Source organism: Mesoplodon bidens, assembly GCF_964165515.1.
Source record: "Mesoplodon bidens genome assembly, chromosome: 19".
Lineage (NCBI taxonomy): Eukaryota > Metazoa > Chordata > Mammalia > Artiodactyla > Ziphiidae > Mesoplodon > Mesoplodon bidens.
Window position 1 is genome coordinate 19,543,622 of NC_138179.1, and position 19,840 is coordinate 19,563,461.

Genomic DNA, 19,840 nt, shown 5'->3' on the forward strand with positions numbered 1-19,840 from the left:
CAGTTAAACTACCATTCAATAATGCAGGAAAGGGCTTCCCTGGTGGCGCAATGGTTGAGAGTCTGCCTGCTGATGCAGGGGATACGGGTTCATGCCCCGGTCCGGGAAGATCCCGCATGCCGCGGAGCGGCTGGGACCGTGAGCCATGGTCGCTGAGCCTGCGCGTCCGGAGGCTGTGCTCCGCAACGGGAGAGGCCACAACAGTGAGAGGCCCACGTACCACACACACACAAAAATAATAATAATAATGCAGGAAAAAAGTACCTGTGTTTACTCCTCACAGCTTCTTGCTGAGGGAACTACCTAGATGTGTATTTCAGGAAGAGAGAAATCCTACCCAGACGGAAAGCTTGGGATTTAAGAAAGAACATGAGCAAAGAGAAAGGTAAATGTGTGAGTATATCCAAGCAGGCATGAATTGCATAAAATGACAGCAGTAATAATCACTAAAGAGGGACAGTATGAAAACAAGGTGAAACTAAATTCCATAGCATTTACATATAAGGTGGGAATAGAGAATTGGAGTCAACATGTTCTCAAATCCATATATTGTTTGTAAGGAGGGTAGGGAATATGATTAATTTAGACTTAATATTAAGTCAAGTATTCCTATTAAAATGCACTAAATGTCACTAATGGTAAATTTTATATGTATTGTCCCACAATAAACAAAAAGGTCTAGATCATCCCTAGGGTCTCTTTAGTTCTGATATTCATATTTCTCTGAATTGAAGGGTAAAGAAAGGACAAACAGTGCTCCATCCAAGCAGAAGGAAATGAGTTCTTTGGAGAGAAGCCTTAGGAAGTTTCCCCAGAAAGAAAATGCTCCATCCTGCAAAAGAAGGGAGCAGCTTGGCACGGGCTAATGCACTAAAACGTGCTCAGAGTGATGGAGGGAGGAGTCTGTGAATGTTCCCAGGCAAAAGCAATCGATCAATCACATCGTGACATCTTTACAGAGTCCCCCTTTTGGTACCTAGCCTTGATATTAGTTTCACCGTGGGAAGATGGAGAAAGTTGTTAACTTTTTCGAGGGAGCTAACAGTCTAATTGAGAAGACTCCCGCATGGGACAGAAAATAATAAGGCAGGTCCTATTAAGGACCAAATTGCCATGTCCAGGCCCTGAAGGCTGAAGATGTTTGGAGGTGATCAATGATAGCTGGACTGGTCAGGGAGGCTCCTTGAAGGGCTGGCACGATGGGAGGCCAATTATGTGTGCTAAATTAGCCTAAACCAATTCACAACATCCCTTTATGAACAAAGCAAAACTGAATATGGGAACCTCTGTTATCCATGCTGTGTAAAATTGGACCCAGAACCTACCTTTCATATTACACTTTTTGGAATATGGACTAGCTATTGGCACCATTAGAAAATAACTAATTTCTACTCACCACATGGTGGAAATACTTATTTCCTGGGATCATTTGGTTGCAATAATGAGAGCAGATGTTGCTTTTAGGAGCTGAAATTCTCTTCCCTGAAAAAGCATGGAAACAACAGCACAAATTATTGCCCTTGACAATGGCTAGCCCGACTGTCCCACAGCTGCGTACATGGCCTGCAGTCCTGATGATGAACTGTCCCTGGCCTGCCGTGAGTGTCCTGCGCTGCCAGGGTCCTTGGCCACACAGGCCACCCACAGCAGGAATCACCCACATCATTTCCTTTAAGCTGCAAAAGTGCACTCGGGGCAGCACACAGCCCTGATGAAGAGACATTTTCCTGGAGCAGGACTGGTTTCTAAGGAGACAGAAGGAGCCGTTACCACAGATGCCAGCCCCGTCCAGTCTGACTGCTCTTTCATTTCACCAGTCTCTGAGCTCTGTGATTAAACGAGGAGTTATTGCACACATCTTTGTTGACTGTGCTGAAGCTGTGTTGTGTTGTCTTGTTGAAGTTGTGTTGTGCTGATGAAGTTGTGCTAAAGAGTTGTTTGTTGGCTGTGTTGAAACCCAGCCATGCTGGAAATGTACACGAATCTCAAGCACTCCAGTTTTTCATTTGCCGATTTTAGTCAAATTGTTTACCAGGAGAGACTTACCATCCAAAGGATTTTAGGCTCTCTCCACGTGTTACTGTGTTACTAAAACAACCAGTGACACAAGATCTGTCACATTGCTGTCCTCTGTAAACACACCTCATGAAGAGGTAACCAGGTCACGAGAACACACAGTGGTACCAGGCGGCCAACACATAGGCCCAAAGGTCAGGAGTTACAACTAGATCCCTTCTGTCCGCTGCTGATGGTGGTAAAAGCTCCTGATTTGGTGTCAGGGAACTTGGGTGTCCTGTCTGGTTTCTGCCTCTAGCAAGCCCCTGTTTCATTCTATGCATAGGTTTCTCATCTGTAAAAGGATGCAGGTGGGTCTCTGCCAGGCTGGAATTGTGCTTGAGGGGTTCAAGGAAGCCTCCCATTTTGTCAGACCCCCACTGCCTCTGCACTCATCTGTGTAGCTCCCAGGCCCACAGCTCCTGGCGTCTTGGTCTCCCTGGACCAGTCATTTAGAGACCACAGTAGACACACAAGAAGGCGACTCTAGTACGTGGTCCAGAATAGCCAGATGGATTTGAGACATGTGCATCTGTCATCACACATGTCACCTGCCCTGCTGAGAGCTTACATTCCTTGCCACCCCTGCTCACCTTTCTGGAGCCGGGTCTGCTCACCCCAGCACTCATCTCTGTGCTGGGCCCGCATGTGGAGCATGATGCGCTGGCCACAGTCTGGGCAGACCTCCGTCCGCCTGCCGCAGTGGTGCTCGTGGATGTCCACCTTGTTGAGGCACACGGCCAGCTCACAGAACTGGCACTCAACGGGGCGCTCCTGGCATTCCTTGGCCTGCGGGGAGGCAGGCGGGATGGGCATGGTCACTGGCCTGCAGCAACTGCAGTTGCGTTGGGGATATGAGCTTATTTCCCTGGGGGATTGAAGCCAGTAAGAGAAAGCAGGTGGGAAAGGTCAGGGGGTGGGGGGACTCTCCTTGGCAAACATGAGCTCTCTTGGGCTTGTGGACCATGGCAGGCCCTTCTGACGGGCATCTGGGGGCAGGAGGCCCTGTGATGAGCTAGTTCCCCATTGTGCGTGCCCCAGGCCTCCTTGGGCGAGAAGAGAGAACTGGGGGTGGGGGGTGGGGGGAAATCATTATTACTGGACCCTTCCCCTCCTCCTGGGCTTGGGAGAAGAAATCACAGCTGACTCTCACCTCGTGAATCTCCAGCAAGTGCTTTGGCAGGCTCTGCTGACACATTGCGCACCCCACCTAAACACGGAGGGAGACACTGGAGTCCCACCCAGCTCAGCGGCCCTGACTCTGTGTGTCAGGTGTGGGTCTGTGAGCGCCTGGGGGCAGGAGTCAGGTTCCCTCGTCTCCCTGCAGCACCAGCCCTGTGCTCAAGGAGCATCTGTGGGACCCGCTGAGTTGAAATGGATGCCTGAGCTTGAGGATCTCCAGAAACAGCAGGAGAGAAAGGTTAACCTTTGACCAGCCTTGGCCATGAGTGCCTTCTAGAGCTCTCCTTTCCTGTCTCTCCTCTTGACACACCTTGAAAGAACATTTTACCTTTCCTGAAACAGGGATGCCCTTGCCTTGGCCGAACCCATTCGCCTGTAGGGAAAGGATAGGGGATGGGAAAACCAGGGTTGACTCAGTGCAGTACAAGAAAGGCAGATTTAACTACCCTTTCCACTTCACAGGGGGTGCTGGGTGCGGGGTGCCCACTTGAGACGGGCTGCAGTGAGGACCGGGCCCCGGCTGGCCGCCTGGTGCTCCCACCCCAATCCCTGCTTCCGCTTCCCCACCTGCTGGTGCCCGCCCCTGCGGTGCTCTTCCATCTTATGCTGCAGGACGGGTTCCTTGCACTCTGGACAGAGGACCAGGAACAGCAGACAGTGGGCCTCATGGAGGGCCAAGTGGCCAGGGGCCACACTCCTTTTGCTGCAGGATCAAGAGGGAGGAAAAACAGGCTTATTTCATGGTATAAAGCATGGAGCCGTATTTCGTACCCAGGGCTGCTGGATTAAGATCTTCCAAGGCCTCAAGCACTGAAAATATGATGACCATACCACCTGCCCCCCTTCCCCATGTTGGTCCTAGATCCGAACAATGCAAAATCATAAAATAAGTGTAAGGATGCTCTGTAAACTATTCTACTGCCTGGGGTGAGAGGGGGTGGGTGAGGAGGAATGGGAGGCAGAGATTACAAGGGGCCGTAGGAAACTTTTGGGGGGAATGGATAGGTTCATCATCTTGATTGTAATTGATGAAATATAATTTATATTTTAAGGCAGGACAAGAAAAAATTAAACATAAAATTCTCTCTGTGTTCGTTTGGGCCTCCTCCCTTCCTAATGTACGGTGTGCATCTGTATTACACATTAACCAGAGATCCTCAAAGATGGGAGTGCCTGCTCGATTGTAAAGATCAATTTTTTCTTTCTTTCTTCTGAAGCTAGCAATGTAACTTCATAAAAGAATAAGGTTCTTGGGCTTCCCTGGTGGCTCAGTGGTTGAGAGTCCGCCTGCTGATGCAGGGGACACGGGTTCGTGCCCTGGTCCGGGAAGATCCCACATGCCGCGGAGCGGCTGGGCCCGTGAGCCATGGCCACTAAGCCTGTGCGTCCGGAGCCTGTGCTCCGCAACAGGAGAGGCCACAACAGTGAGAGGCCCACATACCGCAAAAACAAAAAACAAACAAAGAATAGGGCTCTTTCCCAGCTCTGTAGGGGGTCCTAGTGACAGTGACTCGCTGTTTGCTTGGTACACTTTGGACTAAGTATCCTTGGTGAACTTTTTGTGAAATATCAGTATGTCATTTTTTTTTTTTTTTTTTTGCGGTACGCGGGCCTCTCACTGCTGTGGCCTCTCCCGTTGTGGAGCACAGGCTCCGGATGCACAGGCTCAGCGGCCATGGCTCACGGGCCCAGCTGCTCCGCGGCATGTGGGATCTTCCCGGACCGGGGCACGAACCCGTGTCCCCTGCATTGGCAGGCGGACTCTCAACCACTGCACCAGCAGGGAAGCCCCAGTATGTCATTTTGATGTATGATCCTTTGTCTCAAAAATGTATATGACTGTGCCTTCGACTTTTAACTGGTGGGACAGTTCTCAGAGCTTTCTGAGAATCTGCTTCCTGGGTTATCATTCTCAGTGTGGCTTGAATAAAATTCCCTTTTGTTCTTCCTAACTTGATAGTTTATTGAATTTTAGTAGACATGGTGATGGTTTCATGGGTATATATCTATGTCAAACATGTCAAATGGCACACTTTAAAAATGTACCACAGGGACTTCCCTGGTGGCGCAGTGGTTAAGACTCCGCACTTTCAATGCAGAAGGCCCTGGTTCAACCCCTGGTCAGGGAACTAGATCCCACATGCATGCCACAACTAAGAGTTCACATGCCACAACTAAGGAGCCAGTGAGCCGCAACTAAGGAGGCCACCTGCCTCGACTAAGACCCGGTGCAACCAAAAAAATAAATAAAATAAATATTTTTAAAAATGTACCATAAATGCAGTTTATGTCAATTATACCTTGGTAAAGCTGTTTTTAAAATGAAATAACAAATATCAAATTCTTTCAAATATTTTGTCTATTTTCAAGCGCTCCCCTGCTTGGCCCACAGCCAGTTGGAAATCCAGCCCTGCATGCCCACTCTCCTTGCAAGGGCAATGCCAACTTTCAGAATCCCCATAGGGAGAGCTTCCCAGGTCTCCCAGAACGAGAAGCCATCTACCTTTCCCTGCCTTAAGGCTCACCTGTGCAACCCACAGAGAGGTTGAGACCCTTCTTGGAGACCCCAAAAAACACAAGCTTCTGACCCTCCCAGTTCCCAGGCAGGGTGTTTCTTAATACTTCTCGTTTCATTTCAACCAGCTCTTGCTTGTGGCAGCTTGGGAGAGAGGACATGTAGTGGCCATAGCTCTAAAGGCCTAAAGGATGATGAGAGTTGCCTGCCCATGTCCTGGGCACAGGGGATGTGGCCAGAGGGGAGTAGCCAGAGCCTCACTCTGCTTGGTCTGAACAAGGTCTTGGGTTCTGCACAGCCCCAGCAGGCGGCACAAAGGCTGCTCCCCACTCCCTTCCTCTATTCTTGTCCCTCTGCCCTGCCTGGCCCTTCAGCTCTTCTTCCTGAGCTGGTTTAGCCAGGAGGGTCTGCCTGGAGAAAGCTCTCTGGGAGGGATACCCCTGGTTCCCACCACAGGTAGAGAGCTTCAAGAGTGAGGTACTGGGCTTCCCTGGCGGCGCAGTGGTTGGGAGTCCGCCTGCCGATGCAGGGGACACGGGTTTGTGCCCCGGTCCGGGAAGATCCCACATGCCACGGAGCGGCTGGGCTCGTGAGACATGGCCGCTGAGCCTGTGCATCCGGAGCCTGTGCTCCGCAACGGGAGAGGCCACAGCGGTGAGAGGCCCGCATACCGCAAAGAAAAAAAAAAAAAAGAGTGAGGTACTTCAAGGCGCCCGGTCTCCCTGAGTTAGAGGTGTGGTCTGGGACCCCTGCTCTATCCCCTCACCCCGCTCCACAGCGCCCTCTCAAGGTGAGGGCGGGAGTGGTCCAGGACAATTTCCGTGGGCCCCTTTCTAAGACTGGTGTGAAGAGCCAATGATCAGAACTCCAAGTTAGGACCCAAGTTCTGAAAAGTATGAGTAGCCCACAGGGACAGTTAGCCTGGCTGTTTGGCTTTAGAACTGTCCCAGAAAGTCTGAAATATCTGGGGCGGGGGTGGGATGGCATTCAGGGACGTTAGCCAACCCTGGCCATCTCTCATCATCTTCCTACATTTCCTGAGTTTAAATCTTCCACCCTGGCCCTCCTGGGTACAAGGGCCCTTTTCTCTTAACTTCAGAAACAGCCTTACCCTGTCTGCCCCTCTGACTAGCCAGCCTCAGGTCGGCCGCCGGGAAAGCAACTTCTTACCAGTTCCTGCACACCTGGAAGTCTCCCTCCATGTTCTGGTCTGCAGAGTCTTTCTGTTTCGAGGAGTTTCGGTTCTTGAGGGCAGAGAAACAAAACTGAAAGTGTTCCAACAACCTGGCCCACAGCCCAGGAAGGGAGGGGTTTTCAGATTTCTCAGCCCAGGGCTGCTCCAAGGTACCTGTGGCTGGACACTCCAGGAAGCCCCTCTGTGGCTCAGCCAGCCCAGCCAGCCCCTGCCGCCTCCCTCGGCCTGTGCTGCTGCTGCCAGCTGTTTCTACGACCCCTTGGGTGGGAGCCAGAGGCCAGGCCTCCCCCTGGGCAGCAGCCCCTCCCCTCACCCAGGCTGGCCTCACTGCATCCACGTCTCCCATCCCCTTCCATAAAACACTGACCTCCCTCTCCCTCCTGGTCCTCTTGCTGGTCCTTCCTCTGCCGGGGAGAGCGCTGGCGTGCCGTGTTGAACTTGAAGGCTGTTCCCTGAGAGTGGCTCCTGGACTTCCTGCATCCTACTCCGGTCCTGGTCAGGGCCGGGAGAAATTGGGGATGCAACGTGGTGTGTGCCAAGACTGCAGGCTTTGGAGCCACATCGCTTAGCAGCTTGGCGACCTAGGGCAACTGCCTATCCCCTGAGCGCCTCTTTCCTCGCTTGTAAATAATTACAGCAAACACAACGGTAATGCTAACAAGCGGGCAGGCAAATGATGAAGTCTTCAGACACAGAAACCACTGCACTGGGGGGTGATGTAACTTGCCCACATCGCCAGCCAACAGGCAGAAGAATCAGGCTTTGAACCCAGGCAAGGAGGCCCTAGGCTTGTCTCTCCCAGAATGGCCAGAGGGTCGGGAGATGGGAGTTCCAATCCCGAGAGTGGAACTGACTGGCAGCTTGAGTCACTTTAGCCTCTGGGCTTGTTTCCTCATTTTTTTGGACTCAACTGGGGACCTGGGGGACTTTGGGAGTCCAGGTGCTCCCAGAAACTGTGTGAAAAATTGCTTTCATCAGAGTACGTGGACTCAAAAGGAGTCCAGGACCCAGACAGTTATAAATGACTGGACTAATTGACTCCAAAATTTGAGATTCAAAGAAATCAAATTCTGCTAAAGGCAACACACGTCCAAAATTATATACGCAAAATTGGATCAAGTGAATATAGAACAGTTGTTTGTCTACTTGTGTTCTTTTCACAGGGAGAAGCAGGATGTAATTAGTTAAATAAATAAAAATGATAAAACATTGCTCAGTGGGAATTGAAAAATTTGCAAATAATTGCAATCCCATCAGAAACATTTGGATTTTATATACTTCACCTTGGCATTTTTAAGGAGATTTAATGAGCTTCAATATTCACCTTTATTTTTTATAAACACGATTAAGATATTAGTGAATAATTGGAGAATTTTTTTTTTTTTTTTCGGTACGCGGGCCTCTCACTGTTGTGGCCTCTCCCGTTGCGGAGCACAGGCTCCGGACGCGCAGGCTCAGCGGCTATGGCTCACGGGCCCAGCCGCTCCGCGGCATGTGGGATCCTCCCGGACCGGGGCACGAACCCGTGTCCCCTGCATCGGCAGGTGGACTCTCAACCACTGCGCCACCAGGGAAGCCCAATAATTGGAGAACTTTGATTGTGGCTTTGCACATTTGTCTAAGCATATTAATTTATTTAAACTTTAGTGAGCACGCTGACTACATAACTCTACAGTACTTGCTCAATGTGTAGCAGCTTTTCACTAATACATGAGTAAGTCCCTCCTGATGTTCAGAAGGCCAGCAATCGAAAGGGGACCACTGAGGTGATGGGTGCTCCTAACTCAAGGCACTCAGCCTGACGTGTGGCCATTTATCGGGATTCTTGGGGCTGCAAGGACGGTAGCTCCAAAGCTTGTCCACATATTGGAATCACTTGGGAAACTTACCTGCCCAACTCCAGAGAGCGTGATTTCCCTGTCTGGCATGTGGCTGTGACTTTGGAGTTTTTGAAAGGTCCCGGGTGATTCTAACGTGGAAAGAAGTTGGGAGCCACTGATGCAGGGGAAAGAGCTGGTTCTGAGTTCTAGCCTTGGCCCTCTGCCTTCTCATCTGAACAACAAGAGGATGGGGCATATGAGCTTCACTCAAGATTCCAGAAGTGTGGGACCCACCTTTGGTGCTCATGGAAGAAAGACAGGGCTGGATTTCTGCAGGAGGAGAGCTGGGATCTGTGGGTGGAAGTCCCAGGAGGCCCCGAACTTCCTCCTGGTTACGACTCAGTCCCTGGATGAACCTGTCAGGGATGGAGGGGACCTGGCCCCAGAAGTGACTCAGTCCCTGGATGAACCTGTCAGGGATGGAAGGGACCTGGCCCCAGGAGTGAGGCCAGGAGGGTCTAGGATTCAGTGAGCATGCAGCTCTCATGTTCCCCTGTGGGTGAGCTTGCAAGAAAGCCCATCTAAGCCAAGGTGCAGACAAGCTCTTCATCTGGGCCAGCCCAGGGTAGCACACAGGAAGAGAAGGGGCGCCGGCCTGCCAGACGGAGTGCTCTTCTGGGATGTGGGAACACGATGGGAGGCTGCTTACATACCCCCCACCTCCACTTGCTCGATAGACCCTCTCTCATGTGCATCTCCCACCCCCGGGGTCCTCAGAGCTTTCCCAGACCCCAGACACAGCTGTGCTAACAGAAGGATTCCAAAGCACCATATTAAGTGATGGCACAAGCAGGCTGAGAGAATTCTTGTGAAGTCTACAAATGGAGTGAGAGCAGCTTTTCTGAGGAGGACAGTGGGATTAAGGAAAAGGTTCAGACGTGGTCTCCAGCCAACTACCAGACTCTAAAATTCAGGTACCGAATGAGAGACAGTGGGTGGGAACAATAAATATCAGTGATAGGAGATAACAGCGGTGAATGAATGCTTAAACATTTCCTGTGTTCCAGGCATTATACAAAACATTCCTCAGGCAGGATCCTTTTTAATCTGCCCGATGGCTCTGGTGTAAGGATTATTACCCCATTTTGTACCTATGGAAATGGAGGCACAGAGAGGTTAAGTACTTTGCTCTAGGTCACACAGTGATGTCAGAACTGTGATTGAAACCAGGGTGATCTCACTTAGGGGTCTATAAACCCAAGCCAGACACCATCTACCTTATTTGACAGCTGGTGGGGATGGAGGTGACCCGGGTTAGCTTCCTGATTCCTTTCCTCATCAGCTGGGCAAATTCTTTAATCCCTCTGACCTTTGCTTCCCACTCCTGTCTATCTCCAGGTAGTTTTATGAATAGCAACAATAGTGGAAAAAACTGTGCCTTCACACACATTGTCTCCTGCTGAGATCCCCCAGAATGGAGGGGGTGGTAGAGATGTCAAAGAGGCCTGCACAGGTGAGATATTCCAGGAGACAAGGATCAGTGATGGGGGCTATGGTGGTGGAATTGGAAATGACCATGAGTTTTTTCATCTACATCCTAATTGTCTTCCAAGATGTTTCTTCTTCCCGGGCTGGCCCACCCCTGCACCATCCCTTCCTTACATCTCAAAATTCTACAAGTTCTTCAAGGCCAACTCTGACATTATCACTGATACAGGACCTACCTCCTCTGTCTCTGGTTATGGTTGGCTGCTTGTCTGTCCATTGCCCCAACTTGCCCTCAGCCAACCACGGGTGTAGGTGATTTGAGATTCATCACCTCTTTCATCAGGCTCTTTCTGATTCATCACCTTCTTCCAGGGGGTCCCATGTGCTTGTGCCTGGTAGGCCGTGAAGCCCTGGGCTGTGCAGTAGTGGGCAGGTAAACGCTGGCTGAACTGAACGGGTATGCACGATGTGGGTCTGAGATAATCAGAGCAGAAGTTAGAAATCTCCCTGCACCCTCACCTCCACCCCACCCCACCCCAGAACCCAAGGGCCCTCCAAACAGCAGCGGAGGCCATTTCCTTCTGAATTTTAAAGATAACTTATATTCTATAACTAATGCAGAAATATGTTTGCTTTGAAAGCAGTTAGAATATTACAGACGAAGGAAAATTTCTTTTGGACCACCATGGCCAATCCTGAGCCATCACTATTTTTAACTGGAGTGTGTAACCAAGGCACATTCTGGTTGGCACAAAAGCCTGTCCCCATTCCCACCATGACATGAATCAGTGCTGCGGGCTTGCCTGATTTCATCATTCTGCCACCCGTCTTTGGCTGGTCACCAACCCCTCCCCAACCCCAAACCCATAAAAAAACTAGATGAGAAATGCTCTGTTGTGAGCTGAGAATTCCTCTCCAGGGCACTGCGGCTACCGGCTTGGCAGTGGTCAGGAGTTTCCGGCAGCCTCTTTTGTGTCCGGCCTGTGGGTCAGGGGAGTGGGGGAAGGGGTGTCACAGGGAACTAATCCCTCCGACGTGACTTGGCTGGGCTGCCCAGCGTGACCTTCCAACGGGAGAACGGAAAGGGGGAAGCAGAAATTCTAGGCTGGCCCAGGAAGCAGGAATAATAGTACATACCTCGATGTGTTGTTTTGAGGATAAAATGAGAAATTGTGTGTGAAAGCTGTACAAGGTCACGGAAGACAGGAGAGAATATTAAAAGGTTATTTCCATGGTTGACTTTGAGAAGGGATCTTGGTCAGGCTTTCTTCTCTTAAGGGATCACTATGCTAAGGAAAATGATGTAACGACAGAGGTATTTTACCTCCCAGACAAAAATTACATGGTGGAATTGTGCACACTTCTGTCGGTCATGCCTTTAGAAAGATCCTGTGGTCAGAGTGGGCCTGAGTCCTGGGAGACATGATCATTGAGACTGCAGTCTCCCCAGGTACAATATGTTTGGGTGGGAATTTGTTTTTCAGACCACAGGCAATTGCATCAAATGACGAGTCTCTGGATGGACTTCAAGCCTTGGGAATATCTGTGATTGTGTTTGGGGCAGATTCCAGGCCTGGCTGGGCTGCAAAGTCAGGGGATGCCCTGCCGGCTCCTGCTTAGTTGGCATCCAAAGGGGAGGAACCTTGTCATTAAACTCACGGGCAAGAAACAGCAACTCCATCGCATTCTGTCTGCAGTTGTGGTCCCAAGTATGTTTCCCTTCCATTCCTTCGGAGGTCTGTTTCCACACATTCTCAGCTCTTTTCCTGGTCAGAGCACCTCCTCACCTTCTCCCCCTACCCATCCCCATCCACTCGGCAATCCCAGCTCTCCTCTTTGTCTCCAGATGGTCATTGCTTCAGTGCCCCAAAGGCACATCTCAGGGTCAGTGTTCTGGGGCTTTCTCCCTCTTGCTGGTGATTTTCTAAATCACAATCATGGAATGGCCACCTTAGTTGCTGCCAAATCTCATGTGACCCAGGACAAATGACCATGTACATTAAGCCTTTTATTGTCACTTTTTGGGGGGGTGGGCGGGGAAATGAAAGAAAAAAATTTAGACCCTGAGCATCTTTCTGCTATCAGAAAAGCTTACTTCGTATAAGTCATGCTGATGAACAGCCACTCGTTTTAGAGAATAATTAGTGTCTTTTAGTTTTTAAAAATGGACATCCCCCCCCCTTACGACCTCATTTAACATTAATTATCTCCTAAGAATCTTATCTCCAAATACAGACACTTTGGGAGTTAGAGCTTCAAAATATGAATTTGAGAGGATACAATTCAGTCCTGACACCATCTGACAATGTTGTAAATTGTGCATTAAAAAGCCATAGGAGGGCTTCCCTGGTGGCGCAGTGGTTGAGAGTCCGCCTGCCGATGCAGGGGACGTGGGTTCGTGCCCCTGTCTGGGAGGATCCCGCATGCCGCGGAGCAGCTGGGCCCGTGAGCCATGGCCGCTGAGCCTGCGCGTCCGGAGCCTGTGCTCCGCAATGGGAGAGGCCACAACAGTGAGAGGCCTGCGTACCGCAAGGAAAAAAAAAAAAAAGCCATAGTAATTCTAAAGAAATCAAGAGGGAAAAGACTGGTCTTTTGTATTTATCCACGCACAATACAATTCTAAGCCTAACTACCAGAGTTAGATCAAATTTCACCGGATAAAGGCACACTCCCCTTGAGTCCGACCTCACTTCAGTCACTAGTTGCAAGTTCAGGGACTCCAAACCCTCCCACACTCCTGACTGGCTACAAATCCTGGGGTTCCCACTAGCTACTAAGGATACCAGCCACAAGCTTGGGGGTCCCCAGGTTACCCTCACTTCTGATCAGCTGGCTACAAGTCTGGGAGTTCCCAGGACTCCCTCCGGTACTAGAATGACTCACAGAACTCAGGAAAGTGCTATACTTATGATTACAGTGTATCATAAAGGATACAAACCAGGCCCAGCCAAATGAAGAGACGCACAGGATGACGTCTGGAGGCTCCCAGACGAAGAGCTTTCATGTCCTCAGGGATGAGCCACCCTCCCAGCAGGTCGATGTATGATCACCAGTTAGAATGTTGACATATAAAATGTTGAGAAGACATGGGGAGGGAAAGGAGAAATGGCTGGCAGTGATGTGGTAGGATTTGTGTAAGAGGGCTGCATGCTCATCTTTTATGATAGGAAGTCAAGAAATATTTCATAAACTTGGGAAGTTGCAAAATCGCAGTTTATTTTACTTAGAAATATGGGGAATTCCTTGGTGGTCCAGTGGTTAGGACTCCACGCTTCCACTGCAGGGGGCACGGGTTCCACCCCTGGTCGGGGAACTAAGATCCCGCGTGCTGCATGGCGCAGGCCAAAGGAAAGAAAAGAAAAGAAATATAGAGGTAAATACTAGAAGAAAGTGCTAGAAGTAGTGTTACAAGTGTGTACCTCTGGGGGATGGGAAGAGGTGGGGTAGGTAGGGTGATTAATTGGTTGTTGTTGAAATATCTGTTTAGGGCTGTTGAACATCTTGCTTTAATTCCTTCTTTTTATTTTATTTTATTTATTTTTGGCTGTGTTGGGTCATCATTGCTGTGTGCGGGCTTTCTCTAGTTGCAGCGAGAGGGGGCTACTCTTCGTTGCAGTGCGCGGCCTTCTCATTGCAGTGGCATCCCTTGTTGCGGAGCACGGGCTCTAGGCACACAGGCTTCAGTAGTTGTGGCATGCGGGCTCAGTAGTTGTGGCTCACGGGCTCTAGAGAGCAGGCTTAGTAGTTGGGGCGCACGGGCCTAGCTGCTCCGCATCATGTGGGATCTTCCCGGACCAGGGAACAAACCCACGTCCGCTGCACTGGCAGGCGGATTCCCAACCACTGTGCCACCAGGGGAGTCCCTTTAGTTCCTTCTTGTTGGCATCTCGGCCCTTTCTAGTGGTACAAGGGTGCCGGGAGAGCCAAAGAGATAACAGGTTGCCCCAATGATGACCATCAACAGCCAGATTGGAAATGTCATCAGGAAAATGAACTCTGTTATCCTTCATTCCAGGGCCACTTCCATGTATGGCCGCTGATGGGAAGAGCAAGTAAGGCAATGCAGATCAGACCACACTGGCTTATTTGACCTCAACAGTAGCCTGCTTGGCAGGAAGAAACACCAGATATTCAGGGTAATCAAGAAATTCTAGGGCACACAGTTGGGAGAACACTCACATTTATATACAATCCAAAGCTCCACCTCTGTCTCCTTCCTCCTCATACTTGGAGGGCCATCTGTACCATCCTCAGGGCAGATGAAAAGAACCACACATACAGACTTCCAGATTAGGTCCACATAACCACCTTTTGGAATTATAGTAAGGGAAGTCATTTAGGCATACTGGGAAACCTTCCCTTCTGCTTGCACAATTTCCCTTCTGTTGCATTCCTCTTAATTTTTTTTTTTAACAGTTATATTCCAGTCTCTGTCCCTTTTTGGTTGAAGTTAAGCAAAACTAGATTATTTACTTACATATTGTAAATGACAGCTGGGGTTCTGTTGATATCTTCTCTGCTATCCCTCTATTTTTTTCTTTTTTTCTGAAATTTCTAAGCGAAGACCTGACTTTCCAGTTTACTATTTCTACTTTAAATAAAATTTGATCTTTCTTTTTTTTTTTTTTTTTTTTTGTGATACGCGGGCCTCTCACTGTTGTGGCCTCTCCCGTTGCGGAGCACAGGCTCCGGACGCGCAGGCTCAGCGGCCATGGCTTACGGGCCTAGCCGCGCCGCGGCATGTGGGATCTTCCCGGACCAGGGCACGAACCCATGTCCCCTGCATCGGCAGGCGGACTCTCAACCACTGCGCCACCAGGGAAGCCCAAAATTTGATCTTTCTATAAATTTTGTTTATTTTTTGAAATAATCCCCTCACTTATTTTATATAAGTAAAAGCATTATTATTAATATTTTAAAATGTCATAATTAAAAAAAAATCTGTTCACCCACTACTCAGCTTAAGAAAATATTAGAAATAATAGTTGAAGTTCCCTGTGTCCTCCAGTTCTGTTTTCCTGCCTTCCCATATATAACTACTCTCCTAAACTTGGAGCTTATTATTCGTTCGCGTGGCTTTTAAACATTTACTACATATGTTTGGACCCATAAACAACATATAATATTGCTTTTGCATACTGTTAAACCTTGTATAAATGGAGTTAAAATGTATATAATACTACAGATAAACAAGTTAAAAACTCCTTTGACCCTCTAGCCCTTTCAAGTAAATCTCATTTTTTTTTTTTTTTTACAATTGAACTTCTGTAAAGAGAAGTCTCATCTTGCTTGTTTCCGTGCATCATCTCCCGTCCTCTTTACCCTACTGCAGTCTGGCTTCTGCCTCTGCTGAACCCCATTCCATCTACAGTTACCTTATTGTCCAGTCCTCATCCACTTGACAATCTGCACTGTGGGGATTCTGAACAACTTTATATAAAAAGAATTATATAACTTAATTCAGAGGGCTAGAACTCTATACGGCATCTTTAACAATGAAATGCAATGTGTTATAAAAGGTACACATTTTACTAAAGGGAAGACCCTTCCAACAAATATTTTTATCTTTTCTATTGATGGATGTATCTGAAAGAGGGAGAGAGGGGGCAAAAAAGGACTTGCCATTCAGCAAGAAGGGAACTGAATAATTAGAGCAAAGGGGAAATTTTGAATCCTCACTCAGCGAATCTGTGTTTTCAGATTTGCCAATCAAGGCCACCATTACTATTTCATGGCACAAAACTTCGGACCCACCATCAATTTGGAAAAGGGATCAAAGTTCACACTTTCATTCAGACCTCACTTGTATACACAGTTTTAAAAAGATCCCTAACTTAAAAACACTCAGTTCTTTTTCATCCCTATGCTGCTCTAACTATCCCTCTATATCCCTACCCCCAAAGATGACCTTTGGAGACTAAATATTCAGTAAGTGGGACATTAGCTATTCTTCTTTGTCTGAAATATTTTTTTTTCCTTTATCTTATACCTGGAGCCTCACGAATGTTTTTCTAGTGTTAAATATATGCAGGCCCCTTTAAAAATATTATGAGCATTTATTTTGCAATATTTAAAATACGTTAAAAACTATAAAGGAAAATATGATAAACATCTCTGTATTCACACCCAGTTAAAATGATAAAACATTTCAGATATTGTTGGAGCTCTCCTCTCTAATCATAGGCCTCCTCCCTACCAGGTTAAAACCAGACTGAATATGGTGTTTATTTATCCCTCTAGTCTTTACACTTTTACTATTTCTGTTTGTATCCTTAAGCAAAATATAGTATTATATTGCATATTTAAAATGTTATAAGCATTATCACTCTGTAACTCTCCTTCTGTAACTTACTTCTTTCACCAAATATTATAAAGCTCTCACCAAATACTTATAAGCTTCATTTATATTTATGTGTATACCTCTAATTCCTTCATTTTTCCTGCTATATAAAAATCTGGCATGAAAATATCCCAATTTATTTATTTATTCTCTTGTTATTGGATTTTTCAAATTTTTTGTTCTTGCAAACACTATTACCATAACTTTCTTTTATATGTCTCCTGTACATATGTGCAGATTTTTTTCCTAGGACAATGATCTTTGAACTTCTTGTGCACTCATGTGCTCCCTAAGGTAATTTTGAAAAAATTATGTATCTCTTTCCACATTTTAAGTAGTCATCTAAATTTTTTATCATAAGTTTATTAAAAATTTTTTAATGTATATATATATTTTATTTATTTAAAAAATTTTTATTTTATATTGAAGTATAGTTGATTAACAATGTTTTGTTAGTTTCAGGTGTACAGCAAAGTGATTCAGTTATACATATACATGTATCTATTCTTTTCCAAGTTCTTTTCTCATTTAGGTTATTATAGCATAAGTTTAAATACTAGTTTGAGCCATATGAATCTGCCATATTTGTAGGTTGAAAATGGTTGAATATTAACAATTTCATATAGTTCAAACTGACAGTTGCAAAGAATGTCATGTCTGGTTATTATAAATATCATTTAAAAATAAAATTGTTACTTCACTTTTCAACATGTACCCAATGGAATCTAAATATCATAGTAATTTGATACATGCTATTATCCACTTTATTTATTTATTTTTTAAATTTATTTTTGGCTGCGTTGGGTCTCCGTTGCTGTGCATGGGCTTTCTCTAGTTGCGGCGAGCGGGGGCTGCTCTTTGTTGCGGTGCACGTGGGGTTCTCACTGCGGTGGCTTCTCTTGTTGTGGAGCATAGGCTCCAGGCGCGCGGGCTTCAGTAGATGTGGTGCACGGGCATAGCTGCTCCGCGGCATGTGGGATTTTCACGGACCAGGGCAAGAACCCGTGTCCCCTGCATTGGCAGGCGGATTCTTAACCACTGAGCCACTAGGGAAGCCCTCCACTTTAAAATTACTCAAATAAACTCTTCCTTGACAGACCAAAATTTTTTGTAGTTATGTTTCTCATTTATCTTATATTTCCATTCCATTTAGTTAATAAAATCTCTGTTAACATATTTTTTATTTGAAGTCTTCTACTGCTCTCCCAGCCATATTTTTCCACAATAAAAATATGTGTATAAATTGAAATGCTCATGTTTCAGAATTTTTTATGAAAGTAAGCCTCTAAGAGTTAAAATTTTCTTCTGCTTTAAGTTATGACAGCAATTATTAGTATATACTTAACCAAAGCAACATAAGTATAAGAGATTTTTATAAATAATTATTATATATAAAAAGTGAAATTTGATTGCAAAGGCAGTTCAATAAGGTTGATGGGGCTTAATTTGTTATCAGTTAGTCATGGATGAATGTTACTTATTACTTGGTGGAGGCAAGATTCAGCATCAATTCTATCCTTATTTTCTGTTATAGATGTAGGCTCTGAGCAACTTTGCTGAGGTAAATAGATAGGAATAGAAGATTTTTAAGAGCAGAGTTTCTTACTTCTATGAACTTTCCCAAGTTGCACCAAATTCGCCAAAAATCACATAATGATCTATCATAGAAAATTGTTTTGGATGTTGTATCATTTGGCAGCCTGATTTGGTTCTCACTCAATTTCACTGACAGCAAAGAACTGCAAAGCACCTGGCTCAGAAAAGCATTTGCTGCTCAGACTTTTAGCATCATTTTCCTGTTCAACTTTCAAGAATTCCACCAAAAAGTTTTTATTAGGATTTTCAAATGATAATTAAATACCTCTTTCACCATAGAAGCATCTCTTAAGACTCAATATACTCAGAAAGACTTGGGAAAATGAAAATATTGTTAATTGTAATACATCTTACAGTTTCAATACATCTGTTACAATGGAAAGTTATTTTCTGTTATCATGAGATTCAACTATACATGTGTCAAAATATTGAAGCTACAAATTTAGCTCAGTTGGCTTATGGGAAGCATCCTCTATATAACCTGATTGGCAAAGTCAGTATTTATGGTCAAAGTAATCATCCAAATAAGACTTATTTTGTGTGAAAAAAAGTCTGATTTCACTTTCCAGTTTGAAGAGCTATGTTAATTTATATCCCTGTAACAACCATCTCACTTCTGAATTCTTGTAACTCAAGTAACCAAGCTCATATAACTCATATAAGTTGATCCCATTTCCACACACATCACTTCTAAAAGATGTAAGTGTAATGCCCTGGACTTAATAATATTTATCACGTGTGGTAGGTCAGATTATTTGTGCACAATTATTAATTCCCTTCCCATCTTTGCAATCCTTCCCTGCAGACAGAGTACAATTCCCACCCTGTTGACTTTGGACTTGGCCATAGGACTTGCTTTGGCTAGTGGAAGGGGAGAGATGAGGTATGCTGTACCTGAGCAGAAGCGTTAGAGGTGCTGCGAGGTCCCACCAGCCCTCTTGCTCCTGCTCTCCGCCTTGGGAACAGCGTGTCCTGAGGGCGTCCTCTTCCTCAGTCTGGGTCCCGGAATGAGAAAGCAAGTGAAGCAGACCCACAGTTCAGAAATGAGAAGAGTATGGAGCTGCCCACAATCTACCCACAGCTGGGAGCAGAGTTGGAAAACCGCAGACTCCCAGCCGACTTGCAGCTCTGGAGTAAATATTTGCTGTTGCAAGCTGAACCTAGCGAAAGCTGACCAACACTCTCTTCTACTGGCAACATCCTATACTCTGAGCGAATCAAGCTGAATTTTTAGCAACCAAAACTTGTTTACAAATAAAACAGTGTTCCCTAGTTAAAGTCTGGAAACAAGCGATGCCTGCTTTTAGTAGCAGTGACCAGTCCTTGTAGCTGCTCTATCCATAGAAATACTTACACACCCTGCCCAAATAGACACAAATAGACTCAAATAAAAGTATCTAAAGTTTAAGAAAAACTATTCACCAACTGCATTCCTAGGCATGTTTTATGCATGTCACCCTCTCAACAGTAATACCATTCTCTTTGCTACAATATCAGCCATAAAAATATGAATTGGGAGGGATTGGATTCATTAGTCTAAAGTTTATTTTTTACCTACTGCAATTTTAAAAGGGTTTTTAAATTTTAACATAGTTTGATTTATAAGGCGTTGCAAAAAGAGTACAGAGAGTTCCCATATACCATTCTCC

At 46.4% G+C, this 19,840-nt stretch overlaps 2 protein-coding genes across 5 annotated transcripts in view; both read right to left on the minus strand.

Moving 5' to 3' along the window:
• The window catches only part of XAF1 (XIAP associated factor 1), an 85,101-nt gene that overhangs the window by 8,103 nt on the left and 57,158 nt on the right, over positions 1-19,840 (minus strand). For 2 of the 4 annotated variants that reach the window (XM_081219440.1, XM_081219439.1), the window contains exons 3-7: positions 6,923-7,439; positions 3,805-3,940; positions 3,209-3,265; positions 2,649-2,844; positions 1,397-1,482 (exon numbers count right to left, since the gene is read on the minus strand). In XM_081219440.1, the coding sequence (XP_081075566.1) occupies positions 1,397-1,482; positions 2,649-2,844; positions 3,209-3,265; positions 3,805-3,940; positions 6,923-7,293 (846 nt within the window). In that variant the 5' untranslated portion in view covers positions 7,294-7,439. Of the gene's footprint in view, positions 1-1,396; positions 1,483-2,648; positions 2,845-3,208; positions 3,266-3,804; positions 3,941-6,863; positions 7,440-19,840 lie in introns of those variants that run through there. The other 2 variants (XM_081219441.1, XM_081219442.1) reach the window with 2 other exon arrangements.
• The window catches only part of LOC308607492 (uncharacterized protein C17orf100), a 73,747-nt gene continuing 57,837 nt past the window's right edge, over positions 3,931-19,840 (minus strand). Inside the window, exons 3-4 of the mRNA XM_081219444.1 lie at positions 6,923-7,439; positions 3,931-3,940 (exon numbers count right to left, since the gene is read on the minus strand). The gene's annotated coding sequence lies outside the window, so the exon portion shown is untranslated. The remainder of the gene's footprint in view (positions 3,941-6,922; positions 7,440-19,840) is intronic.